The sequence below is a fragment of the Balaenoptera acutorostrata genome, chromosome 9 (genome assembly GCF_949987535.1).
Source record: "Balaenoptera acutorostrata chromosome 9, mBalAcu1.1, whole genome shotgun sequence".
Classification (NCBI taxonomy): Eukaryota; Metazoa; Chordata; class Mammalia; order Artiodactyla; family Balaenopteridae; genus Balaenoptera; species Balaenoptera acutorostrata.
The window spans coordinates 74,616,682-74,636,339 of NC_080072.1; the positions used below are offsets into that span (position 1 = coordinate 74,616,682).

At 35.9% G+C, this 19,658-nt stretch overlaps 1 protein-coding gene across 10 annotated transcripts in view; it reads right to left on the reverse strand.

Annotated features, from left to right (window-relative positions):
* The window catches only part of MTMR2 (myotubularin related protein 2), a 108,809-nt gene that overhangs the window by 10,559 nt on the left and 78,592 nt on the right, over positions 1–19,658 (reverse strand). For all 10 annotated transcript variants that reach the window (XM_057552541.1, XM_007191194.2, XM_057552545.1 and 7 more), the window contains 4 exons: positions 16,719–16,868; positions 15,765–15,953; positions 4,466–4,651; positions 1,566–1,772 (listed from right to left, as the gene is read on the reverse strand). In XM_057552541.1, the coding sequence (XP_057408524.1) occupies positions 1,566–1,772; positions 4,466–4,651; positions 15,765–15,953; positions 16,719–16,868 (732 nt within the window). The remainder of the gene's footprint in view (positions 1–1,565; positions 1,773–4,465; positions 4,652–15,764; positions 15,954–16,718; positions 16,869–19,658) is intronic.

Below are 19,658 nucleotides of genomic sequence, written 5' to 3' on the forward strand. Positions count from 1 at the left end.
TTATAAACACTGCTGGTAGCTACTGGATACTAACGGTTAACATTAGAGACAGCATCTGAGCAAACGTATTTCAGAAAGTCTTTCAGCTAATCTAGGAAAATGCTGCCAAAAATCACACTCTCAGGGGCTTCAAGGCCTCTGAACAATCTTAACTCTCATCTCCAGATTTTCTAAACCTGCCCCTCCCTCGACTCTACTCCAGCCACACTCAGTCCCACCCAGACATTTGCTCACCCTGCTCCTCTTTCCTGGGAAAATATTCCTGCTCCTCACTCTCTAAATTCTATGATTACAACCAACATATACCATGGATGGGCGTACATGAGAACCAAGGCCTACAAGGTAACTGTTCCCAAGTTTGCTGATTCCAAATTTAGTGTTTAGCAGAAACACAGCTAAAAACCACTTGAATGTTTATTTAATTAAAAGCTACATGAATCTAAAGTATGTTGTAACAAAAAGCAAATACAAAAGCACAGTATCCTTTAAAAGGGACATAATAACCCCATTCCTCTATTTTAGGAACTACTACAGTTTTGGGTACCACACTTGTAGAAAGCCATGAGCAAAGTCCAGAGGACAAAGGGGAGGGTGAGGGGATTAGGATGAGAAAAGACTGAAGAAAACGGATATTTTGCCAGAACTGAAGATTATGACTGACACAGGAAGACAGCTACTTTCAAATATTTGCACGGCTATCTTATTTGGATTAGTAGTCATATTTGTTCTTCTTATCTCCAAAGGGGAATGTAAGAAAATGAGAAGTAAATTTTAATTCACTATGAAGAAAAAGTTTCTAGTAGGTAGACTTTCTTCAGTGAGACTGGACAGCCTCAGGAAGGGACTTGCTGCTTATTTCTGGAGGTGTTAATGAAGAAACCAAACAACCATTTCACGGGGACACGAGAGTTAATGCCTGGACTCAGGCCCTTCCAACTTTTAGATTTGATACAAATGACAACATCAAAATAAATTTTAAGTCATATAGAGGGCACAAAAATTTGTCATTTCCGTAAAACTGCAACACTTTCCATACATATGGTCATTAAGAAGGGTAATAGAAAAGCTATTTTATTCCCAACTCTAAATTAAATTATTTTTTCTCCGTTATTTCTTTTAGTCCCAGTCTAAATTGTTTTAGACCCTGATCCTGTGTGAGTAGTGCTACTCTGTAGGGCTACGTTAAATTAAGAATAATAGGCCAGTCTCGCGTTTGTTTAAGTCTACAGGAAAAGCTAGAAGCGCCCTGTAGCTCCGTGACAGTCCATGCTGCTCTGAACTGTCATTTGAAGGTGGAAGTCACAGGAGGGTATCTCCTATTCCCGATAGAGAGTATGGAAGAGACTGGGTCAGACGCCTGACGAACAGCTAACCCTGGCTCCAGACTGCAGAGCCACAGCAGGATAAACTAGTGCTTCCAAAACAAGCCCAAAGTTCTCGTGGGAAGTTTACCCATTAGAACAAAGGATCAGATTGAGACGAATATCTAGTGAGTAAAGGCATGATTTTCACACGCCTTACGTGAGATGCATATGTGATACACTGAGTCACGGTTCTTTACTCACAAGCTGAAATCGATGTCCAAAGCTTAGCCACTCTTTTTCCACAAGGACTTCAAATCCTCGGATGGTTCGGTAGTATCCATCCAACATGAGCATGGCCAGGGAGGTCAGCTGAGCTGTGCGATCCCAGCCATCACTGCAGTGGACTACCACAGACGTCTTTCCTGACTCTACTTTGTCAGCAATCCTAAGAGCCCCTGCGAGAATAAGCTGCAAACAGATATTTTTAATTAATTTTTTTTTTAATTAAATGCTTCCTTCTTCAAAATTTACTAATAGAGTTTTGTTTAGAGATGACTGTCTCAATACCATGTGGAGAAAAAAAATCAATCCCTTCCTAAAAAGAATTTTTGTGAATGGTAGAAGATACATAAATTTTGCTTTTAAAACTAAAAAAAATCTCATAAATGCAGACTCCTATTAATCCGCACAATGAAATATCCAAACAAAAGGTGCCTTTGAGTTCTAAACAAGTCAAAAATATGAGTAAAAGGAAAGAAGGATTAAGTTCTAAAGAGATCTATTTCTGAGAATCTTCAAATATTCCAACATCATCCATTTAAATAAAAATAATACACCAACTTTAGTCTCACCTGTTATTTAAAACAATGATACTTAACCAAATTAGAATATGAAAGCAATAAAGTTGGATATTTTAAAATATTCTACAGCTTCTATAGCATTTATTCTACTGTTTTTATATACATCATACAGCACACAGCAAGCACAGTATAAAACTTCAGAGTAAGCTGCTTTTTTTGTTATCAGTATGAATGAAAAATTCTGATCAGACCAATATATTACCATGTCAATTTAACTGGTATCTAAAATAATTTCAGGTTTTTTAGAAAATATGCAGACTCTGCAAAATAATTTACCTTTTCTGAAGCTGATCTTGAGTTAAAACTAGACAGAACTAGACGTAACCAAAAAAGAAACACAAAGTATGATATCTTTTAAAATGAACAATAGAGCCGCATTCTTCTCTGCAATGGCCAAATCATACTTAAAGAACAGCATGATTACACAAACATAGATAAGAATGAAAGAAAAGATATACTAGGCTTAGAGAATCTCATGATGACCTCCTTTTGATTATAACTGTAGGCATATTCTGGAAGTAGGGTACTCTGAAGCCATCTCAATCTTGACTATGCATCAGAGTCATTTGTGAGCATTAAAAAAACCAAAAACAAACACCTGGTCCCCATTCTCCACTAATCCTAACTCACTATTTTAAATAACTTCTACCTATAATTCAAATGTATATCCAAATTTACACATCACTGACCCAAAGGATTAAAACAGCTGGAGAGTTAAGACTGACAAGCAAGAGTTATCCAAAGTGGCCATCTTCATTGATTGATTGATTCATTCCTTCATTCAAAAGATAAACATTTACGGAGTCCCCTACCATGTAGCAGGCACAGCTCGAGGTGCTGGAAATAGAGCAGCAAACAGAACAAAGTGCTGGCTTAATGAAGTTTACATTCTACTTAGGTGAGGCCAGCCAGGTGCAAATAAAGAAAGAAATATACAGAGTGTCAGAGGGCAGTAAGTGAAAAAGCACCATCTAGGTCTAGGGAGTGCGGGAAGAACTGCGATTTTAAATGAGTGGCTGGGAAAGCCATCTTTGAGAAAGTGATATTTGAGCAGAGATTTAAAGAAAGTAAGTGTGTAAGCCTTGCAGGTGTGAGGACTGGGGGGAGGAGAAAGTGGTCCAGACACAACTGTACCTCTTAAACTTCTAAGGAAACTTATTTCGGTTATAGCCAGATTTTTGGAGAGAATGTTGTACCTGCTAAAAATTGACCTGGAACTTACAGAATGCTGCAATTTATGTTAGTTCTAAATCAAGTCTTATGGTTTTCTGCTTATACATCACACAATGTAATAGATGGTCCCGTGACCATGCTCTTTAACAGAAGAGTGTGTATACACTTTGCTACATTCAAGCTTCTATGTTTCTAGAAGAGAAATAGTAATCAAAATAGTCTATAATTGTCATTAGGTCAATTAGCTTTCAATTCTGTCTTAGTTTTAGAGGTTTTAATGTGAGTACAACCTGCTCCTTCTTAACATGAAAAATCTCATTTCCATTTATTTCATAATATAAATATATGTGGTCATATATATTATAGAAATCTATATTTTGGTAAGGTATCTTACTGAAATTCAGACACTATCTGAAAATATTTGTAACTATATTAACTGAAATAACATTTGGTGCTTCAAACATTATATACATTAACATATTAGGCAAGCTAGGGTTCACATGGTCATCTCCAAATCATTTAGCATTCAAATGGTATCCTTCATTTAACTACTTCACCTCATGTGCCTGACCAGAATGGTTTTCACAAGCCATGCAACAATTATTTATTGAGTGCTTTATTCGTTTCATATAGTGCTGCCCTGGCTCCTGAGGGGACAAAGAAGAAATAGGATTTAGCCTGTCCTACTCTCCATGAATTAGCAATATATGTTGGGCGACACATAAAAGTAATTAAATCAAGTGCATGGTAACACCTGATTAGCTGGAAAGAAAAAGTAAAGTGAAAAGTTCAGAGAAAATGAAAACGAATGCAGTCTGGGAAGACTTCATGGAAGAAATGAAATATGAGCTGGGATCTGAAGGATGGGCAGAATTCAGACAGGATGGGAAAGAGAGGGAAAAAAAGAAGTACAACTGACCCAAATGCATAATATAGAAAACTAATTCATTCAGGCACCAAAACTTAAAAGTAGTTCTAATTATCAAAGCAGTTATCAATTTTTTGCTGTTTAAAAAGGTACTTTCATCTTGATTTCAATTGTAAGAAAAGAGCCGATATAGACAAAAGGGCAGAGAAAGTCCTTGTTTGAAATTCTATGATAGTTTAAAGAAATAATAACATACCCACCTTAATATGTTCTAGCCAGTGAGTAGATTCCAAGTTAGACAACCAGTGGGTCTCCTCAATGTTGGGGTACACAATCTCCTTAAGTTTTCGTAAAGATTCTCTCATAACATGGATATTGTGGATATCTAGAAAAACTAGTTCTGCATTTTGATAGGCATCTTCACTTTCATAACCTCCACCTTTTGCCTGGAAAAAATAAAGCAAACATCACAGGAAATCATAAATGAATGCACATCCATTGTATGTTGACTTCCCCAAGAATGCCACAAAATATCCAATAGAATCAAAGATGACATGCATTACTGATGGACAGGAAAACTCCATGGGAAAATGTGGCTGGCTCAAGGCAACTTAACACAACCACGCTCTATCACATGTTCTTCATGAAACAAGAATATACTCTCACCCTGACTTCCTTTTGTTGCTATTATTAAAATTATATGTGATAACAAATATGAAGGTAAAATTTCCCTATCCATATTTCAAGTCCTACTCAAACATAATTTCATAAAGAAGACTGAAGTCACCAGACTAGCAAGCTCCATGTGCAGGGACATCTGTCTAGTTTACCCCCGGCCCATGCTTCTTCACCTCCCTTCCTCTTCACCTCATTTTAATCTTAATATTTGCAAAGTGCTCTGCAATCATAGTGACTGGCTTCTATTATAACCACACAACTACTATTAAACAAAAAGACAGAACAAGTATAAAAGCACAGAGTACTATAGTATAATACTATCACTATTTTCAAAGATGTAAATCTACAAGTACAGAACAGAATGAGAAATATTTGGTGTTCACAATAAGCTATGGCTGGAGAAATAAATTTTTCTGGATTGAATATTTCTCTATTTTAAGAATAAAATATTCTCCTACCTTATGTATAAAATATACATCCTGTCTTATGTATAAAATCATGCTTCTTAGAGCACTAATGGAAAAAAAATTAGGAAGATACAGGAACAGCCACTGTAGTTATACAAAATTAAGAGATTACACCTTTGAAAACAACAAAACTCACCTCTTAACCAACAACAAATTACCAAAGGAAGTTCAAGTTTCCTTTCTGACACTGAAAGTCTGGGAAATAGTCTGGAGTTAAGAATGATACAGGTACAAAATTAACAGCGTTTCATTAGGTACCTGTTAACAATGATTACTTCTGGAGAGTGGGGATAGGACAGGCAAGGGGTAAAGGGACGTTCAAATTTGTTGCAACAAATCCTACAAACATGGCAGTAGTAGCAACTACATAGAACCTGTCACAAAAACACACAGAATGAATATGCTCTGGAATCAGATAGTTACACAACTTTATGAATATAATAAAAACACTGAAATACATACCTTAAAAGAGTGCATTTTATGGCATGTGAATTATATTTCAACATAACTGATATTTTTTAAAATAGAGCAACTAGATAGTAAAACCAAAAACACAAAAAAATCATTCAAGACAGAACTGGAGGACAAAGCATTCCATCAAACCCCAAAACCACCAATAGTCACAAGATCTAGATGCTATCAGCGAATGTGTGAAGGAACAAATGGATATAAGATGGACTGGAGAACAAGAGATTCACAAGAGAGTCTTATAATTTGTAGTGTTTGTTCTGCTTCCTTGTTTTAGCTTTCTTCCTCCAGAACTACAGGAAAGAACAACAGATCAATCTAAGAAGTACCGCTGAAACCAGGAAGGGTTCTGTCCAGTCTAACAGCCGAGTTATTAGAGAAACTCAGAAATGAAATGAGACTTGAGAACAAATTAGAAATAAAAGAAAAAAAAATCAGAAATAAAGACTAAATTAGAAGAAACTCAAGAGCAAACAAATACAATGGATATTAAATTAAAAGAAATAGACAGTGAAAAGCAAAATATAAAACCAAAACAGAAATAGAAAGCATAAAAAGGATTCAAGAGAAAGTGGCAAATGATGAAGATAGGCCAAGAAGAGCCAGCACAGGAGTAACAGGAGTCCAGAAGAAGCAAGCCATACATGGAAATGAAACAAATACTAAGAACTATGATTAAAGAAAACATTCATGAAATTTTTAAATTGGAAATTACCAATCAAAATAGCATACATGCATACTTGATAATATAGACCCAGAACACAAAACATGAAGACATATTCTGGCAAAATAACTGGACTTCAAAGAAAAAGAAAAAACAAAATCTTTCACAAATCCAAGTAAAAAGAGTGACTTAGAAGGAAAGGAAATTTAGTTTATCATCAGACTTTGAAACTTTATGCCAAAAAAAAGCAACATATTTAAGACATTCAATAAAATCAAATGTAAGCCAAGAATTTTATGCCCAGCAAAACTAACTCAAATATAAAGGACATAAAGCTGCTATCAGCATACAAATACTCAGAATATAGTTCTTATGAGCCTTGCTGAAATATTTACAAGAGAACAACTCCAGACAAAAGAAAAAGACCAGAAAGACATCCATATAAGAATGGGTTGCCAGCACAAAATATTTAGCTACTTGTAGAAGTCAAAGGTAAAAGGCAAAAAGTATGTGTACAAAAGGGAGACTATGTGAAGACTACACATGCTCTGATGACGTAAATACAATTCATTTTAAAATGGGAGCAAATGGAAAAAAATTTAACTTTTCAGTAAATGTACTGGTGATGATACTATTAATACTGTTATTCTAAGACCATGGTAGGATAAAGCAAATGAGTAATTATGTAGCATACTAATGTTATTATCCCCTCTGTCTTTGAGAATCGGGATTTCTGGTGTGGAAGAAAGGAGATACACATGTAATTTAGAAGAAGTTATGTAAAAACTCTAGCACTGAATTTAAATTGAAAGCACCAGTATGAACTCATGAGGTATAATACTTTATCTTTAAAAACATATAAACAAACGTTTCCAAGCTCTATCAACTGAAAAGACTTAGAAATTAGACCAACCCAGTAGCAAATAATTATCCTTAGCACCCAGATTATGGTTTGAAATACCATTTCCTACTAACAGAAACCAGAACTTCTTAGAGAAATGGCTATTCTAAGCCTGTGGCAGGAAACATACAAGATTTCCTGATGAGTCTGGTATACCTTGTCATACCAGATAGCAAAGATTATTATGGTTATGTCAAAAGAACTCAGGAGATGACTTGAAGTGTCCCTCAGACCAAAGGTGGGAATATTTTTTTCAAAAAAAAAAAAAAAAACCCATCTGCAATGAATTAGAAATTGTTGACTACATATAAATACATGCATTCATAATGACACTTAAAAAAATTAGTCACCCTCATGGGATGGTAGGGAGTAAATTCATTATTGGGAAAACTTATAAATAAGGAAAAAGAATCAAGCATTTATCCTGGCTTTCTTATATGAACTGAACTGCTGGTTAACCAAAATTTAGATAAGAGAAAGTGTTTCTTTACAGAAAGAGTTCAACTAAGCTGAAAAGGAAATCATGCAATTAGAATATCACCATTCTGCAACCCCAGCAAATTAATACATCTCGGTACTGAGCATGAACAGCTGCTGATATCCCAAAAAGAAGAATCAGCCACAAATTATGTGCCTCCTGATATATCCCCTATAGCCTTGCCAAAGGAGTTGAACCTGAATCTGAATAAACCTCTGAATTCATGTGAAGGAAATTCAGAGAACAGAAGAAAGTTGAACCAAACCATAATACAATTGGCAAAATCTGGACTGTGGAAAACTCTACAATAAAATATATTGGAGTGAAGGAGGGAGGGAAGGAGAAAGGAAGGGCAAGGGGAAGACTATAGATGAAGAGAGACTTAAAAGACATATCAAATACAATACTTGAAAAGGCAAGGCTAAGCGTCTAGAGATGTATACACTTCAGTAATAAAAGTATAAAGTAATGTAAGAAGACTACTGTAAAAGTTAGGATAGTGGTTACTCTTAGCAGGGGTAGAAGGTAAATTTAATTGCGGTAGGGCACACATGGAAGACTTAGTGGCTAGTACAGTTTTAATTCTTGATACGGCTCATGGTGCAAAAGCAGTTGTCATATTCACACTGACAAAGCTATAAAAAATGTTCTTACTACGAAGGTAAAAAAATACTTGTTGCAACAAGGATGTATACTTTTGCAAATTTTAAAAGGGAGATGGTGGGGAGATTGGGTGAAGGTAGTAAAAAAGGGCAAACTTCCAGTTAAAAGATAAGTAAGGGGCTTCCCTGGTGGCGCAGTGGTTGAGAATCCGCCTGCCAAAGCAGGGGACACGGGTTCGAGCCCTGGTCTGGGAAGATCCCACATGCCGCGGAGCAACTAGGCCCGTGAGCCACAACTACTGAGCCTGCGCGTCTGGAGCCTGTGCTCCGCAACAAGAGAGGCCGCGATAGTGAGAGGCCCGCGCACCGCGATGAAGAGTGGCCCCCGCTCGCCGCAACTAGAGAAAGCCCTCGCACAGCAACGAAGACCCAACACAGCCATAAATAAATAAATAAATAAATTAAAAAAAAAAAAAAAGATAAGTAAGTAGTGGTGATGTAATGCACAACATGATGACTATAGTCAACAATACTATATTGTATATTTGAAAGTTGCTAAGAGAGTAGACTTTGAAAATTCACAAGGAAAAAAATGTAACTGCATGAGGCGATGGATGTTAACTAAACTTAGGGGGTGATCATTTCACAATATATGCATATATCAAATCATTATGTTGTACACCTTAAACTTACGCACTTTTCTATGTCAATTATATCTCAATAACACGGCAGGAAAAAATATATCAAGCTGGTAAACTAACCTTCCCGAAGAATGCTGGCAATATGTAACAAAACTTTTAAAAATATGCATACTTTAAACTATGATATAGTAATGGTATATCTACGAAACTAGTTTATGGAAATAAAGATGCCAACAAAAGACACTTATTTTAGCTATATTTAAAATACTAAATACTTAAACACCTAATATTAGAAGAATGATTAAGTGCACAATGATATAGGTGTATGATGAGCACTATTAAAGTTATTTCAGGAATATTTCATGAAAAGAAATAATTCATATAAAGAGGAAAAACAATGAAAAATAACAATACATAAATGCACAGAACAGTGGGAGAAAATATATCAAAGATTGGTGATTATAAGTGATTTTATTTCTTTGCTTTGTCTATGCCTTCCTAGATTTTTGTTGTCTATTACATATCAGAAAAATGTCCCAATAGATAAACTATATCAGAGTCTTTTAAAAAAAGAGAGATTTCCGTAGTGAAATATGCATGGGAATGACTTAAAAAATAAGATGACACCAAGACACATGTTAATCAATCAAAAACTAAATACAAAGAAAAAGTATTAAAAGCAGCAAGGGAAAATCAACAAATAATATACAAGGGAATCCCCACAAGGTTAACGGCTGATCTTTTGCAGAAACTCTGCAAGCCAAAAGGGAGTGGCAGGACATATTTAAAGTGATGAAAGGGAAAAGCCTACAACCAAGATTCTCTACCCAGCAAGGATCTCATTCAGATTCGATGGAGAAATTAAAATCTTTACAGACAAGCAAAAGCTAAGAGAATTCAGCACCACCAAACCAGCTTTGCAACAAATGCTAAAGGAACTTCTCTATGCAGGAAACACAAGAGAAGGAAAAGACCTACAATAACCAACCCAAAACAATTAAGAAAATGGTAATAGGAACATACATATTGATAATTACCTTAAAAGTAAATAGATTAAATGCTCCAACCAAAAGACACAGACTGGCTGAATGGATACAAAAACAAGACCCATATATATGCTGTCTACAAGAGACCCACTTCAGACCTAGGGACACATACAGACTGAAAGTGAGGGGATGGAAAAAGATATTCCATGCAAATGGAAATCAAAAGAAAGCTGGAGTAGCAATTCTCATACCAGACAAAATAGACATTAAAATCAAGACTATTACAAGAGACAAAGAAGGACACTACATAATGATCAAGGGATCAGTCCAAGAGGAAGATATAACAATTGTAAGTATTTATGCATCCAACATAGGAACACCTCAATATGTAAGGCAAATGCTAACAGCCATAAAAGGGGAAATCGACAATAATCGATCCCCTACAATCATAGTAGGGGACTTTAACACCCCACTTTCACCAGTGGACAGATCATCCAAAATGAAAATAAATAAGGAAATACAAGCTTTAAATGACACATTAAACAAGGGGGACTTAATTGATATTTATAGTACATTCCATCCAAAAACAACAGAATACACTTTCTTCTCAAGTGCTCATGGAACATTCTCCAGGATAGATCATATCTTGGGTCACAAGTCAAGCCTTGGTAAATTTAAGAAAATTGAAATTGTATCAGGTATCTTTTCCGACCACAAGGCTATGAGACTAGATATCAATTACAGGAAAAAATCTGTAAAAAATACAAACATATGGAGGCTAAACAATACACTACTAAATAACCAAGAGATCACTGAAGAAATCAAAGAGGAAATCAAAAAATACCTGAAACGAATGACAATGAAAACATGACGACCCAAAACCTTTGGGATGCAGCAAAAGCAGTTCCAAGAGGGAAGTTTATCGCAATACAATCCTACCTCAAGAAACAAGAAGAATCTCAATAAACAACCTAACCTTACACCTAAAGCAATTAGAGAGAGAAGAACAAAAAACCCCAAAGATAGCAGAAGGAAAGAAATCATAAAGATCAGATCAGAAATAAATGAAAAAGAAATCAAGGAAATGATAGCAAAGATCACTAAAACTAAAAGCTGTTTCTTTGAGAAGATAAACAAAATTGATAAACCATTAGCTAGACTCATCAAGAAAAGAAGGGAGAAGACTCAAATCAACAGCATTAGAAATGAAAATGGAGAAGTAACAAGTAACACTGTTACTTGTTAAAACCGAAATACAAAAGATCATGAGAGATTACTACAAGCAACTATATGCCAATAAAATGGACAACCTGGAAGAAATGGACACGTTCTTAGAAAAGCACAACCTTCTGAGACTGAACCAGGAAGAAATAGAAAATATAAACAGACCAATCACAAGCACTGAAATTGACACTGTGATTAAAAATCTTCCAACAAACAACAGCCCAGGACCAGATGGCTTCACAGGCGAATTCTATCAAACATTTAAAGAAGAGCTAACACCTATCCTTCTCAAACTCTTTCAAAATATAGCAGAGGGAGGAACACTCCCAAACTCATTCTACAAGGCCACCATCACCCTGATACCAAAATGAGAGAAAGAGGTCACAAAGAAAGAAAACTACAGGTCAATATCACTGATGAACACAGATGCAAAAATCCTCAACAAACTACTAGCAAACAGAATCCAACAGCACATTAAAAGGATCATACACCATGATCAAGTGGGGTTTATCCCAGGAATGCAAGGATTCTTCAATATACGCAAATCAATCAATGTGATACACCATATTAACAAATTGAAGGAGAAAAACCATAAGATCATCTCAATAGATGCAGGAAAAGCTTCTGACAAAATTCAACACCCATTTACAATAAAAACCCTCCAGAAAGTAGGCATAGTGGGAACTTATCTAAACATAATAAAGGCCATATATGACAAACCCACAGCCAAATCGTCCTCAAAACTGAAACCATTTCCTCTAAGATCAGGAACAAAACAAGGTTGTCGGCTCTCACCATTATTATTCAACCTAGTATTGGAAGTTTTAGCCACAGCAATCAGAGAAGAAAAAGAAATAAAAGGAATCCAAATCAGAAAAGAAGAAGTAAAGCTGTCACTGTTAGCAGATGACATGAGAATACATAGAGAATCCTAAAGATGCTACCAGAAAACTACTAGAGCTAATCAATGAATTTGGTAAAGTAGCACGATACAAAATTAATGCACAGAAATATCTTGCATTCCTATACACTAATGATAAAAAATCTGTAAGAGAAATTAAGGAAACACTCCCATTTACCACTGCAACAAAAAGAATAAAATACCTGGGAATAAACCTACCTAAGGAGACAAAATACCTGTATGCAGAAAACTATAAGACACTAGGGAAAGAAATTAAAGATGATACAAACAGATGGAGAGATATATCATGTTCTTGGATTGGAAGAATCAACATTGTGGAAATGACCCTACTACCCAAAGCAATCTACAGATTCAATGCAATCCCTATCAAACTACCAATGGCATTTTTCACAGAACTAGAACAAAAAATTTCACAGTTTGTATGGAAACACAAAAGACTCCGAATAGCCAAAGCAATCTTGAGAGAGAAAAATGGAGCTGGAGGAATCAGGCTCCTGGACTTCAGACTATACTACAAAGCTACAGTAATCAAGACAGTATGGTACTGTCACAGAAACAGAAATATAGATCAATGGAATAGGAGAGAAAGTCCAGAGATAAACCCACGCACATATGGTGACCATACTTTTGATAAAGGAGGCAAGAATATACAATGGAGAAAAGACAGCCTCTTCAATAAGTGGTGCTGGGAGAACTGGACATCTACATGTAAAAGAATGAAATTAGAACACTCCCTAACACCATACACAAAAATAAACCCAAAATGTATTAAAGACCTAAATGTAAGGCCAGACACTATCAAACTCTTAGAGGAAAACATAGGCAGAACACTCTTTGACATAAATCACAGCAAGATCCTTTTTGACCCACCTCCTAGAGAAATGGAAATAAAAACAAAAATAAACAAACGGGACCTAATGAAACTTAAAAGCTTTTTGCACAGCAAAGGAAACCATAAATAAGATGAAAAGACAACCCTCAGAATGGGAGAAAATACTTGCACATGAAGCAACTGACAAAGGATTAATCTCCAAAATTTACAAGCAGCTCATGCAGCTCAATATCAAAAAAACAAACCACCCAATCCAAAAGTGAGCAGAAGGCCTAAATAGACATTTCTCCAAAGATATACAGATTGCCAACAAACACATGAACGGATGCTCAACATCACTAATCATTTTAGAGAAATGCAAATCAAAACTATGATGAGGTATCACCTCACACCAGTCAGAATGGCCATCATCAAAAAATCTACAAACAGTAAATGCTGGAGAGGGTGTGGAGAAAAGGGAACCCTCTTGCACTGTTGGTGGGAATGTAAATTGATACAGACACTATGGAGAACAATATGGAGGTTCCTTATAAAACTAAAAATAGAGCTACCATACGACCCAGCAATCCCACTACTAGGCATATACGCTGAGAGAACCGTAATTCAAAAAGAGTCATGTACCACAATGTTCATTGCAGCTCTATTTACAATAGCCAGGACATGGAAGCAACCTAGGTGTCCATCGACAGATGAATGGATAAAGAAGATGTGGCACGTATATACAATGGAATATTACTCAGCCAGAAAAAGAAACGAAATTGAACTATTTGTAGTGAGGTGGATGGACCTAGAGTCTGTCATACAGAGTGAAGTCTTTCAGAAAGAGAAAAACAAATACCATCTGCTAACACATATATATGGAATCTAAAAAAAAAAAAAAAAAGGTTCTGAAGAACCTAGGGGCAGGACAGGAATAAAGATGCAGACATAGAGAATGGACTTGAGGACATGGGGAGGGGAAAGGGTAAGCCGGGATGAAGAGATAGAGTGGCATGGACAGATATACACTACCAAATGTAAAATAGATAGCTAGTGGGAAGCAGCCGCATAGCACAGGGAGATCAGCTCGGTGCCTTGTGACCACCTAGAGGGGTGGGATAGGGAGGGTGGGAGGGAAGGAGACGCAAGAGGGAGGAGATATGGGGATATATGTATATGTATAGCTGATTCACTATGTTATAAACAGAAACTAACACACCATTATAAAGCAATTATAGTCCAATAAAGATGTTAAAAAAAAAAAAAGACGAGGAATGTACATTTTGCTCTACCCCCTTTTCTGCCTTATATGCCTCTCTCCTTCTCTCATCCTAGACAACATCTTAAGTCTCATTCCTGCTAATTCATGGTATAAGGTTTATGGAAGGGAACAAGTAATTACTGGAAAAATACATGCCAGTCTCTGGGGTACCAGCTTCATATACACATTGTCTCATTTCTCCTTTAAGGGGAAATACTTACAGTTTAACAGAGAATGTCTGAAATTCACAATGTCCTCAAAACACTAAATAGGACAGAAATAATTAGGTACATGTTCCATAATTTAATTTAAGGATGGTCACCCCAGCACTGTTTATAATAGCAAAAAAAAAAAAAAACAGAAATAACCTAAATATCCAAAAACAATTGGTGTTATTATGTTACAGATATTTACTGTCATAGAAAGAAACAGCACCAATTAAAAAAAGGAAGTTGCAATTATCCCATTCTGTCTCAAATATGTGTGCACGCATCTGCACATAGGTCTGGAAGTATAACCAAGATTTAATGGTGTTTCTCTCTTATTTAGTTATAGGATTTGGGGTGTTTTAGTTTTGGGGGGGCTTTTGGGGTTTTTTTCTGCTTATATGTGAGGTAATTTTTTAAAGCTAAATTATATCTCTTCTCTTTCCTTCTCCTATGGTAGATTTTGTCAACTGGACTAGAATTTCTATTTCCACAATGCTAATATTTATTCCACAGCAGAAATCAGGACCACTGCGCCAGCTAACTGCAAGTTTTCAGTCTGAATAGCTTGTACAGGTGGAGAGCTGCCAGAAGAGGGCAGCACCAGTCACTGAGAACACTGCATGATTTCTACAACAGTGCTGTGCAGACTTCTTTTGTCAGTCACAAGCTCAGTTTATTGTCCAGTTTGGAGAAGGGAAAGAGAAACTAGTAATTGATGAATACCTATTTCTTAAGTAAGTAAGCAGGATTATGCACTATTTTTTATCAGATGAGTTTTGCCCCTAAAACAACCCTGTTAGTTATTATGATTCTCATTTCACAAATAAGCAAATTAAAGTTACTAAAAAGATTAAATAACTGACTCCACATTATACTGGGATTGACATGTACACACTGCTATATTTAAAACAGATAACCAATAAGGACCTACTGTACAGCACAGGGAACTCTGATCAATATTCTGTAATAACCTGAATAGGAAAAGAATTTGAAAAAGAACAGATACATTTATATGTATAAATGAGTCACTCTGCTGTATACCTGAAACTGATACAACATTGTTAATCAACTATACTCCAATATAAAATAAAAATTTTTTTTAAAAAGTTATACTATCAAGTAGAAGAGCCAGGATTAGAATCTACATTTTTATCATTGAAAAGCCCGAAGTTTTTCTAGTGCTCTGTGGCTCCCACCAAACTCATGAAACTGTAACTATAATCTTAATTACTGGAAGACGATCTCACCTTATTGGCAACAGCATTAACACTTGGCCGGGCGTCAAATATAAACATTTTATGAGATTGGGCATTGGAGTCCATAATGGCTTGAAGGTATTTTTCATCTTCTTTGCTTCGCTTCCCACTTACCCCTACCATGGGCTGGCTACACCGAGTGATTGTGGCTTGACTTTCAGGATGAATCCATGATAAAACCTTAATGGGGGGAAAAAATGGCAACACACCCTTTACATGCTTCTCTGTTTATAATTCTTCTGAAAATCATTACTCTATAAAACTCTGCTTTCTAATTGGATTCAAAGTCTAGCCATAAAAGGATATACGAGGCTGCTATGAAAAATCATCACCTTTCTTTCAAGCCAATTCTGGCATGTGGAAAACTTGGTCTAATTCGTTAATCAGATATTGATTTACGAAAAGTCACTGATTATTGGAAGTGTTGTCTCTAGAAAAAAAATACATTAAAAGGGGGCTAAGTAAACCCCACTTTTAAAGTCTGAGTACTATATCAGCAAAACTGTCCAACTATAAAGTCTTCAGAATCTGAATTTTTGTACCTAAAATTATTTGAGCTATCTTTCTAGAACACAGTAATTCATCATAAATTTGTAAAGTTTTCTTCTTTCTAGGATTTAAAGTAAAAAAGGCACTTATCACCATGACCAAAGATGTATAATAAGATAAAGAAATAGTGAATACAGAGCCAACTTTGTTTTCGAGTTAAGAACCATGCAATTCTGTGCAGCTCTCTAATATCCATCTCAAATTCTCCAGAAACGTCTTTAGTCTAAGTCTTTCCTCTGGTTTTAATTTTACTAAATAACTCATTCCCTAATATCCCCACAGAAGACCTGCTGCTGTAGCTATTTTTAATCCTGCAACCATTCTCCCATTTGTCATCCTCATCATTATGTGAAGTACAAAAGCAACAGGAAAGTTTCAGCACAGCTTCACACTTACTGGGATACGGCCCCGTGACCTGAAGGACGCCACTCTCTTTAATTCTTCATCAGGAATATTTGCCGGCACAACCAAGAGGGCGGGGTATGTATCACAAAGCTCATACCGTTCATTTATCTTTGTTATTCTCCAGCTTTCATTTGGAATTCCCTGCATGTGAAATAAAACATAAGACAAATTACTGCCTAACAAAAATATTTTAAAACATCAGAACAGAAGCCTCCTATTCAACTTCTCTTTTCTCCACTATCTATCACTTAAGTTGTTGGAATAGTTATTGTCTGCCTGTGGTGACCAGGCTTTTAGGATGAGACATTCTAACACAGGGATCTGTGTTCATTTTGGCATTCAATTTTATGTTAATAGATTTATTAAATCATTAAATACTGATTGAGTGTTGGGTCTGTCCTAAGCACATCAAATGAAAAGCAAGGAAACAGTAAGACTGAAAATGTTCTTGTCTTTAAAAAGAACACAGTCTCATACAGTTTGACTGGTGAGTGATTCTGCTGCCATCCATCTATACAAAGAAATTTCTGAGGGCAGGCACCAGTGTCCACCAGAATGGTGGACATGTTTATCACTTATATACCTAAAGTGAATTTTACAGTATTAATAAAATGTTGCTGATGTAAAACATATTAAAAAAAACAAGGAAGTAATGGAAGGCAAAACCAAAAAAAAAAAGAGGCAAGAGAAACACTTAAAACAATTTTAAAAACACACCAATTATTAAACTCATTTGGTCCTTAAATATTTGCCATATTTATAACTAGTATACCACTTCATATATAGGATTACTCAATAAGACACTTTAAAATTTCCATCCTCCACTCCATAGAAAATAAAGCCATTACATTAAATGGCTGGAATTAAGAAAATACATATATTTTTAATTTTATTACCTCTGACAACTAATAATATACAGAAAAAGACAAAACTGAAAGAAACCAAATTACAGAGAAAAAAAAATACATTTATTGAGCACCTACTATGTGCAGGCACTATGCCAGCAGCCTTTCTCTCTATCCCTCCCTCCCTCCCTCCCCCCCCGCCCCCCCCCACACACATATTACTGTATTCAGGTTTCATTACTGTCATTTTATAGATGAAGAAATTGTGGCACAAACTGTAACTTGACCAAAGGAAGTTGTCAAGAATTCCATGTACATTCTAAATCTATCCTTTTAATTAAAGAAGTACATTGTGCCTCAAGAAAAATTTTACTATCCTGGTTCACAAAATTGTTATAAAAATCTGAAATCAAAGGGCAGGAGGTACTCTCCTTTAAAGGGGTATTTCTAAAGCTGTTGCCGAACACCCAGGAGGATATTAAAATTAAGAAAGGAAAATTCCCTCCCAGTAATCATGTGATAAATATTATCAATAGAGTTTCCACCTATCCCTAGCCAAGGTCTGTCTTCATTAGTGCCTTACATACTATTTACCCCATTTAATTAGCCTGGTCCCAACTTGCTTCCTATGATCTACATCTCTCCTTCCCTCCTGCTTTCCTCAACTTTCTAGATAACTGTTCAGGTAAGATCCTTACTTATTTCCAGAAATAAAAAAAGGTTTAAGTAAGAGATGTTTAAAATAAACGTACATGCTATAATAAAAAATGTACAATGAAAAAAATGAATTCTTAAGTTTATAGAGGTGGTACTCAACCAAGAAACTTGGATACCACCTCTAACTCTCCCTCACCCTCTACTTCCAATGAATGATTAATTTTTATGATTTTTTTTCTTCCAAAAGTGCCTGAAAAAAGTTTGCACTTCTCTCAGTCTTCACTGTCACTTCCCTAATTCAGGCCATTGTCACTTCTCTTCTGTCCCTCCGCAATCCATTCTCCACACTGCCTCAAAATTCTTTTAAGATGCAAAAGCTATCACATCATCTTCTGCCTAAAAGCTATCAATGGCTACCTATTCCTTTTCACATAAAGTATAGAACCCTTTATGGGACTTAGCAAAGACCTTCACACTCCTGCTTTCCCCAGACTGATCTCTGGCCACTCTAAACTCTAGTCTAGCCTATACCAAACACCTTCAGTTTCCAGATGGCTTCATATTCTATCACCGGAGTACTTGCTCTATTATTCACAATATTCATCACTGTGGATTTTGATTGTTAGTTTACTTCTTTGAATCCTCCATTAAACATACGTTCTTTGGGAGTCAGGATTGTGTCTTTCTGTTTTAGCCACTAGTACATAGTAGGTGCTACATGAATTTGATGAATGAATGAATGAATATATGAATGAATAAAATCAATGAACCACAAGGAAGCTTCTACAAGAAGCAAAATTAGTTTCTGAAGGTTTCTTAGAAAATATGGAGTCAAAGGTGAGAGGGTCAGATCTCCTGAGATCCTAGTGTACCATCTTTAACCCAGGTAGGTAACTCCCATCTCTCTCTCACTGCCTTCCCATATCCTTGAAAAATCACTACCAGGGAGAACTGTTACCACTGAGATTGTGTCATATTCTTCAGAAAAATGCATGGGTGGGAGTAGAATCACTGACTTAAATTACCTTAATGGCTACTGTCCTCCTCATTCTTAGAGAAGCTGACACACCTATCTCCACTAAAGGAATTGCCTTCCGAGCAGAAAACTGGAGTTGGCTAGTCAGCATATACATCCTTTGTAGACAGTGCTAAAGATATAATGACAACTGTTGATCTCTGGCATACATCTTTCTACTCTCCATGCAAATCTCTGCCCTTCAGTTAATGTATCCATTTGTCAGAGTCAATTTTCAACCAAATTAACTGGATTATAGCTTTCCCTAGTTACTTACATTCCAGTTCTGAGGATAAATTCTGTTCTCCTTTACTGCACTTGAGTGCTCTCCAAATTTGTTAAGCAAGATATCTACCATAAGATTATTTCTGCAGAAGACCATGCTCATTTTCTATATACTGATTTTTACTATTT